Source organism: Ranitomeya imitator, chromosome 1, assembly GCF_032444005.1.
Source record: "Ranitomeya imitator isolate aRanImi1 chromosome 1, aRanImi1.pri, whole genome shotgun sequence".
Lineage (NCBI taxonomy): Eukaryota > Metazoa > Chordata > Amphibia > Anura > Dendrobatidae > Ranitomeya > Ranitomeya imitator.
This window is the reverse complement of record NC_091282.1, coordinates 705,891,885-705,901,680: the sequence shown is the minus strand read 5'-3', so window position 1 is coordinate 705,901,680 and position 9,796 is coordinate 705,891,885. Positions and strand designations below refer to the sequence as shown.

Here is a 9,796-nt window from a genome sequence, read left to right as displayed (position 1 = left end):
GGGGCATTGTGCAGAGAAGAAATCCAGATACACAGCAATGCTCTTTATCCTCGATAAATCATATTTCAAAAGCCCACCCACATAAGGGATAAAGCAGGTAAAATAATTCACAAACAGTGAAATAAGATTGACCTGCTAAATTGAGAAATCTGTGACTGGAATTAATGTGTGATGAATAGGATTATCCCATCAGGGCAAGTTTCTAGGAGATGATCAGCAGTAACTGCAAGGAAAATTAGATTTAACAGTGCATTAAATTGCGTATTTAGGAAGCATCGACCACTAGATTATTTCCAAATACCGAGTCATGCTTCTGAAAATGAAAAGCAGTGCTGGTGGAAAAAAAAGCTAATGCTCTTGTTAATTTATTATACAGGCAACCACAGAAGAGATGTCAGACAGAAGGGGCCATTTGCATTTTAGACTCAATTATGCAGAGGAGCTGAGAATCAAGAAAGAGCTGGAAAGATTGCTTAAGCCCCCTCATAGGGCTATCAGACATGATATGGTGGAACTCAGGCCCAAAAGCACCTCACCCCTATCTCTGACGCAGGACCCTTCTATCCCACAGTCAAATCAATTTAATTCTTCATCACGTCCAAGATCTGGGGTTAGAAGCAAGTCATCTTCAGCTGTCTGTCAATCTGCACCAACTTCAGCTGTATCAAAAAGGGAGACTATTTCTAAAACTGCACAGATACAGCTTGACTATAATAAAATCTGTATGATCTCGAAAGATGCTACATGTACAACTGGAGAAACTGCCCAAGAACCAAAAGACCAGACACAGCATGTACTCAAAGACGTCCTGGGGAGTGAACATCATGTGCCAAGGCCTGCTATTGCATCTTTCATTGGGACTACCAAACCTATTATGGTGTTCACCCGACCAGAACCTCCATCAAAGCCTAGATCTTACATGCCCCAGGAGTCGTTCAAGCTCCATATAGCTAAGAAGCCTTCAGTAAAAGAGAAGAAGGTGACAAAAAAACAAAAAGTGAAGCCAGCATCTTCCTGCAAGTTGAAGAAAGTTGTTGTAAGGTCAACTGAAGACAGTGATGACGATGGCACCTCTTCAAGTTCTGATTCCCAGGATAGCAGTGACTCAGAGAAACTAATAAAAACTAGTAAAAAGAAAAAGAAACAGCGTTTAAAGAAATGCCAGACCTTGGCTACATCGGGGCAAGTTCAAGGTGGTAGTAATGACCCCAAAAGGTCTCCATCTCCTATAGCAGATGAGTTACCCCACATGGCGGAACCATCCTCTACTGACTCAAACGTTGATCGGAACAACACAAAAGGGATAAAAGACAATGCAAATATATGTGTGTTGCCACCAAGTAACACTACAGCAAGGTCGGTAGATGAAATAATAGCCTCCCTGCGGTCGCCTCAGACGTATACAGCGTCAGACCTGATGATAAAACAGTTAATGGAGAGTGTGTTAGGACTGGACTATAACGTATTATGTGCGGTAAGTCTTCCTTTTTTAGATCTTCTTGCACCTTTGCAGTTCATGTGATTTCTATGAGTATTTTTGGAATCACACAGTCATTAAAGGGTTATCTGGGACTTTGGTCATTTTGTTTTAAGATGGGGCTAAGAACTTATCAGAAAGTAATTACTAGCTACCTACCTGTTTTGCCCTGCAATGATCTCTCCCTGCTCAGACTGCTTCTGCTATCAAGATTTCTGCTTCTGGGGACAACATATTGACAGAGCAGCACCTTCTGTTCTGCTCTGTCAATAGAGCATTACTTCCGACGTCATGATGATTGACAACCGTCTTTCTTCTGCTTAACTGTGGGGAGCCGGCTATCAATCAGCATGACGTTGGCAGTAACATTCCATAGACAGGGCAGATGGAAAGAGAAAGAGATGCTATGTTGGCATAATGTCAAAAGGAACCAGAGAATCACTGCCTGATTCGGGAGACATTGTCCCAGGGCAGAAGAGGCAGATAGTTAGTGACTAACTTCTGGTACGTTCTTAGCCCCGTCATAAAAAAATAAAGCCCCGGATGACCTCTTTTAAACCCATAACTTGTAATGCAATAAAACCACAACAAAAAAAACGCAGGTACTAAAAACTTTAAAAAAAAAATGAAGAGAAAAGGTCATAACAAATGCTTGTAAAACATAGTTTTGTGGGTTTAGGAACTTTACGATTAATTTAAACTGGTCGATTTTGGCCCGTTAATGAGCACGGATAGACAATCCGCAAGGTGATTGACACTTATTTACTGCCATGTTTAAACAGGTCGACAAATAACTGATTAGAAGAGAACGATCGTTAAAATGATCCAATGTCCATCTGTCCCCGTACAACAACGTTTTATCAGCAGTATAACCCCTGATTATACTGAGTGATGTGCTGACGTTAACAAAGGTTTTTTTTTATGCTGGCGTAAACAATCATCTCACGTGACGAACAGGTGCATTGCTTGTTTGTCGGGTGATCACCGGAATGTTTTAATGGGTAGATAATAATCGGGAAGATTGGTCAAGAATCGGTGCATGAGAATTTGCAATCTAAATGCACCTTCATGGTGGTTTCTGGAATATGGGATGTTTCTTGTTTTTGTTTCCCAAAAAACAACTGTGCCCTTCAGAGAGTGTTTTACAAGCGCATTGTGGGACTCTATCCTCACAGTGTGTTGAGGAAACCGCAAGGGCCACGGACAGTGTAATCAGTAACTTATTGTTTCAGGAAACTACAGAAGAAAAAACTGATGTACAAGAGGAAGAAACACAGCAGCCACAACTGGAAAGTGCAGAAACGTCATTTGTGGAAGTTCAGCGTCCAGAGCAGGTAAGGTATGACAGCCATAAAAAAACTGCGTTTAGTAAATACAAATCTTTATCATCCTTTTTATGACCTTATTTTGTTATTCCTTCTGAAAATTGACAACTAAGCATTACTAGTCCACTTGTCAAAGGTCCGGTCCCAAAACAGTTTGACACTTGTCACATCTTATTGATGTGGAATGATAACACCCAGTTGTCATTTTACTCGTTCAATGCAAGAAAAGATGCTTCAAAGTCATTATTGTGTGGAGAATACAAGTATTAACTAAAACATACATTTTTGGTACTCCTGCATAACTTAGATTTGTATGGTTTACAGTTTAGGAGTTTAGACAAACTGATTGACATACGCTATGGGATCTGGTTTCGTGGTCATTGTCACATAGCTTCCCAAAACAGATTTAACCATAAAAGCAGTGTAGTGATTTCACTCTGTCTGGCAGCAGTTGATGTATACGCACAGACACAAAGTGTTTTCATCACATAGGAACGTTTATTAAAACTCCATAACACTTCCAATATAAGAAAATGAACAGTTTTTCCCACCCAGCTTTCTGGTCGTTCCTAAAACCGTACCTAAAAATCTGGGTCCAACTACTTTGCTGGAGCCTTCTCTCCGGGATTCAAATCACATATTCCAGCCATCTCTGTGACACATACCTCCCACCAAGGACCTGTCCAACTGCATCTTTATAGCAGCCAAAAACAGAAAGCATTAAGGTAAATCGGTGGCTGGTAATGTTTTAATGTTTAGAAGGAAAACCTCCTTAGCCCCATAAGGTATAATAGAGAAAAAACGATATAACACTCACAACGTACTTGATATTATCCTTAAAGGGAACCTGTCACCTGAATTTGGCGGGACCAGTTTTCGGTTTATGGGCGGAGATTTTGGGTGTTTGATTCACCCTTTCCTTACCCGCTGGCTGCAGGCTGGCTGCAATATTGGATTGAAGTTTATTCTCTGTCCTCCGTAGTACACGCCTGCGCAAGGCAATCTTGCCTTGCGCACGTGCAGTATTCTTTGCCCAAATGCGGGCAAAGCCGAAAAGCATTAGTGCGCATGCGCTGGAGTACTATGTCCCGGAACACAGCGAAATACTTCCGGGACATAGTGTGCCGGCGCATGTGCACTTGCCCGCAGTTGGGCAAAGCATACTGCGCGTGCGCAAGGCAAGATTGCCTTGCGCAGGCGTGTACTACGGAAGACAGAGAATGAACTTCAATCCAATATTGCGGCCAGCATGCAGCCAGCGGGTAAGGAAAGGGTGAATCAAACACCCGAAAACTCCGCCCATATGACCGAAAACCGGTCCCGCCAAATTCAGGTGACAGGTTCCCTTTAAAGAGAAACTATCATGAGGAATTGATCTGTCATTTAAATCAGATTTTTGTGTTAGATGTTTTTATTTTTATTAATTTATGGTAATTTTGTTTCCGAATAAAGTCCAAAGATAATCAGGTCTTGAGAATAAATACCAGTGAAAAAGAAAAAACACAGACTCGGTATGCGCTACCAGGAAGATAGGATCCAATGGTACGTTTAAAACCCTTTTTATTCAGACTACGCATTTTGCAGCAGATCTGGCCCCTTCCTCAGGTACATAATAACAGGATATTGGTCATTATGTTTTATAGTGGTCATTTAATGATGTCATAAGTTGATTTCACAAAAAGAAGTACATACATACAAAAAAAAAAAAAACAACTGCACAGTATATTTTATCTATATCATAAAACCCTATATATATCCATATTATTATGTTGGTGAACTAAAAATTCCTATCACATATTATTTATATCAAATATAAAAACAATCTGCTTGACATCTAATCAAAAATGATTAGTGGAGTTAAACTCTGCGATCGACATATACAGTATTTAATTGCTGATTGTAAAATGTCCTAATTCTACTAAATGAGTGTATTCGCATAGGCCAAGCACTTGGGTGAAGTGCAATTCAAGTTACCGTATGTGATATAGCTACTACAATGCAAATGCAATTTACAATATGTGGGTAGGCCCATACAACAAACACGTAAGAGAATGAACAGACATAGGCATAATATTTGTATTGGGATAACTAATCATGGTCTTTCAAGACATCATTTTTTAACTGAACACCTGAAGGATCCTAGTGGTTTAGAATTAGTTATTATTATTATTATTATTATTAATAACAAGATACCTGAAAACACCCCCAGTCATTATAAAAAACTCATTAACAGAGAAACCTATTGAATCTTCAAATTATCCAAAATAACACCTGATAGCCTAAATGGGTGTATTGAAAATACAGACTAACGAAGAGTTAATCAAATGACTGTTTTCACCGAGGATTAGCTTTGGCCATTCACCCACGTGATTGGCATATGTGAATACACTTGTTTAGTAGGATTAGGACGTGAATGTCTCTTCCTTTCCCTAATAAATACATTTCACTATCCGCAATTAAATACAGTGGGGCAAAAAAGTATTTAGTCAGTCAGCAATAGTGCAAGTTCCACCACTTAAAAAGATGAGAGGCGTCTGTAATTTACATCATAGGTAGACCTCAACTATGGGAGACAAACTGAGGAAAAAAAATCCAGAAAATCACATTGTCTGTTTTTTTTATCATTTTTTTTGCATATTATGGTGGAAAATAAGTATTTGGTCAGAAACAAACAATCAAGATTTCTGGCTCTCACAGACCTGTAACTTCTTCTTTAAGAGTCTCCTCTTTCCTCCACTCATTACCTCTAGTAATGGCACCTGTTTAAACTTGTTATCAGTATAAAAAGACACCTGTGCACACCCTCAAACAGTCTGACTCCAAACTCCACTATGGTGAAGACCAAAGAGCTGTCAAAGGACACCAGAAACAAAATTGTAGCCCTGCACCAGGCTGGGAAGACTGAATCTGCAATAGCCAACCAGCTTGGAGTGAAGAAATCAACAGTGGGAGCAATAATTAGAAAATGGAAGACATACAAGACCACTGATAATCTCCCTCGATCTGGGGCTCCACGCAAAATCCCACCCCGTGGGGTCAGAATGATCACAAGAACGGTGAGCAAAAATCCCAGAACCACGCGGGGGGACCTAGTGAATGAACTGCAGAGAGCTGGGACCAATGTAACAAGGCCTACCATAAGTAACACACTACGCCACCATGGACTCAGATCCTGCACTGCCAGACGTGTCCCACTGCTTAAGCCAGTACATGTCCGGGCCCGTCTGAAGTTTGCTAGAGAGCATTTGGATGATCCAGAGGAGTTTTGGGAGAATGTCCTATGGTCTGATGAAACCAAACTGGAACTGTTTGGTAGAAACACAACTTGTCGTGTTTGGAGGAAAAAGAATACTGAGTTGCATCCATCAAACACCATACCTACTGTAAAGCATGGTGGTGGAAACATCATGCTTTGGGGCTGTTTCTCTGCAAAGGGGCCAGGACGACTGATCCGGGTACATGAAAGAATGAATGGGGCCATGTATCGTGAGATTTTGAGTGCAAACCTCCTTCCATCAGCAAGGGCATTGAAGATGAAACGTGGCTGGGTCTTTCAACATGACAATGATCCAAAGCACACCGCCAGGGCAACGAAGGAGTGGCTTCGTAAGAAGCATTTCAAGGTCCTGGAGAGGCCTAGCCAGTCTCCAGATCTCAACCCTATAGAAAACCTTTGGAGGGAGTTGAAAGTCCGTGTTGCCAAGCGAAAAGCCAAAAACATCACTGCTCTAGAGGAGATCTGCATGGAGGAATGGGCCAACATACCAACAACAGTGTGTGGCAACCTTGTGAAGACTTACAGAAAACGTTTGACCTCTGTCATTGCCAACAAAGGATATATTACAAAGTATGGAGATGAAATTTTGTTTCTGACCAAATACTTATTTTCCACCATAATATGCAAATAAAATGTTAAAAAAACAGATAATGTGATTTTCTGGATTTTTTTTTCTCAGTTTGTCTCCCATAGTTGAGGTCTACCTATGATGTAAATTACAGACGCCTCTCATCTTTTTAAGTGGTGGAACTTGCACTATTGCTGACTGACTAAATACTTTTTTGCCCCACTGTATATGTTGATCGCAGAGTTTAACTTCACTAATCATTTTTGATTGGATGTCAAATATTTTTATTTCATTATATTTTATTTTATGTTAATGATACAGTGTGGGAAATAAGTATTTGATCCCTTGCGGATTGTGTAAGTTTTCCCACTGACAAAGACATGAACAGTCTATAATTTTAAGGGTAGGTTCACTTTAACATTGAGAGACAGAATATCAAAATCCAGAAAATCACATTGTATAAATTATATAAATTTATTTGAATTTTGCAATGAGAAATAAGTATTTGATCCTCTACCAACCATTAAGACTTCTGGCTACTACAGACTAGTTAGACGCTCCTAATCAACTCTTAACCTGCATTAAAGACAACCGTCTTACATAGTCACCTTTATTAAAGACTCCTGTTCACAGACTCAATTAATCAGTCAGACTCTAACCTCTAAAACATGGGCAAGACCAATGAGCTTTCTAAGGATGTCAGGGACAAGATCATAGACCTGCACACAGCTGAAATGGGCTCCAAAACCATAAGTAAGACAATGGGTGAGAAGGAGATAACTGTTGGTGTAATAGTAAGAAAATGGAAGAAATACAAAATGACATCGACATCGATCTGGGGCACCATGCAAAAACTCACCTCGTGGGGTATCCTTGATCATGAGGAAGGTGAGAGATCAGCCTAAAACTACACGGGAGGACCTTGTTAATTATCTCAAGGCAGCTAGTACAACAGTATCACAGTCACCTAGAAAGCCATTGGTAACACATTACGCCGTAACGATTTAAAATCCTGCAGTGCCCCAATGTCTCCCTGCTCAAGAAGGCACATGTGCAGGCCCGTGTAAAGTTTGCCAATGAATACCTGGATGATTCTGTGAGTGATTGGGAGAAGGTGCTGTGGTTAGATGAGAAAAAAATTTAGGTCTTTGGCATTAACTCAACTCGCTGTGTTTGGAGGAAGTGAAATGCTGCCTATGACCCAAAGAACACTGTCCCCACTGTCAAGCATGGAGGTGGAAACATTATGTTTTGGGGGAGTTTCTCTGCTAAGGGCACAGGACTACTTCAGTGCATCAATGGGAGAATGGATGGAGCCATGTACCGTAAAATCCTGAGTGACAACCTCCTTCCCTCCGCCAGGACATTAAAAATGGGTCGTGGTTGGGTCTTCCAGCCAGACAATGACCCAAAACATACAGCCAAGGCAACAAAGGAGTGGCTCAAAAAGAAGCACATTAATGTCAATGAGTAGCCTAGCCAGTCTCCAGACCTTAATCCCATAGAAAACTTATGGAGGGAGTTGAAGCTCCGAGTTGCCAAGCGACAGCCTCAAAATCTTAATGATTTAGAGATGATCTGTAAAGAGGAGTGGGCCAAAATTCCTCCTGACATGTTTGCAAACCCTTTTGCCACCAAGTATTAAGTCTTGTCTGCCAGAGGGATCAAATATGTATTTTTCACTGCAAAATGCAAATAAATGTATATAATTTATACAATGTGATTTTCTGGATTTTATTTTTGATATTCTATCTCTCAATGTTAAAATTAACCTACCCTTAAAATTATAGACTGATGATGTCTTTGGCAGTGGGTAAACTTACAAAATCAGCAAGGGATCAAATACTCATTTCCCCCACTGTATGTGATAGAAATTTTTGTTCACCCATATAATATTATGGATATAAAAAGGGTTTTATGATATAGATAAAATATACTGTGCATTTTTTATGTTGTATGTATGTATTTCGTATTGTGAAATCAACTTATCACATCATCAATGACCACAATACAAGATCATGACCAATATCCTATTATTATGAACCTGAGGAAGGGGCCAGATTGTCTCTCAAACACGTGACATTATCACCAACCAGAACTTTTTTCCGGTGAATTGATGACTCAAGCACGGGCTTTTGCTCAGCTGACCCAGACCCTCACAGATGAGGTTAAGGAGCTGCGGTGTCAGGTGGTGCAGCAGCTGCAGCAGGTCTCGGGATTCTGGGTCTCGGCTCATGTCCAGGCTCAAGCGGAACCCAAGATTTCTCTCCCTGACAGGCTGTCTGGAGGGAGAGATAAATTTTTGATTTTTAAGTAGACCTGTAAGCTATATTTCAGGCTCTGTCCTCATTCTTCATAGAGTGATGAACAGTGTGTGGGGATTATAGTCTCCCTTCTCAAGGGTGATCCCCAATCCTGGGCCTTCTCCCTGCCGACTGATTCCCCATCTTTGCGGTCGGTGGACGAGTTTTTTGCGGCATTGGCGCTTGTGTATGAGGATCCTGATGGCGTCTCCCTGGCTGAGTCTAGACTCCGTAAAATCAAGCAGAGCAGAGGGGCCTGCTTTCTGAGGAGTACTGCTCAGAGTTTAGGAGATGGGCCACTGACACCCAGAGGAACGGCCCTGCTCTTACGAGTCATTTCTGTCAGGATCTGTCAGCTAGGCTACAGGATACTTTGGTGCAGTATGCTACTCCTGGGTCATTGGATGCCGCCATGGCTCTTGCTATCCAGGTGGATAGATGCCTCAGGGAGAGACATACACTGAATCTGCCCTGTTATGACCTGGTGGTTAGGACAATAATGGACCTGGTGGTTAAGAACACAAGGAATGACCTGATAGTTACTAATAATATAGGACGAGCTCTGAGACGTGGGAACTCTGCTGACCGCAATCCCTAATCCTATCACACACACTAGAAATAGCCGTGGATTGCTCCTAACGCTCCCTATGCAACTCGACACAGCCTAAGAAACTAGCTAGCCCTGAAGATAGAAAAATAAAGCCTACCTTGCCTCAGAGAAATTCCCCAAAGGAAAAGGCAGCCCCCCACATATAATGACTGTGAGTAAAGATGAAAATACAAACACAGAGATGAAATAGATTTAGCAAAGTGAGGCCCGACTTACTGAACAGACTGAGGATAGGA

At 41.1% G+C, this 9,796-nt stretch overlaps 1 protein-coding gene across 1 annotated transcript in view; it reads left to right on the top strand.

Annotated features, from left to right (window-relative positions):
• The first annotated feature begins 382 nt into the window (after positions 1-382).
• LOC138642473 (uncharacterized) overlaps positions 383-9,796 on the top strand; it is an 81,601-nt gene continuing 72,187 nt past the window's right edge. Inside the window, exons 1-2 of the mRNA XM_069730690.1 lie at positions 383-1,474; positions 2,710-2,811. Coding sequence (XP_069586791.1) covers positions 392-1,474; positions 2,710-2,811 — 1,185 coding nt within the window. The 5' untranslated portion in view covers positions 383-391. The remainder of the gene's footprint in view (positions 1,475-2,709; positions 2,812-9,796) is intronic.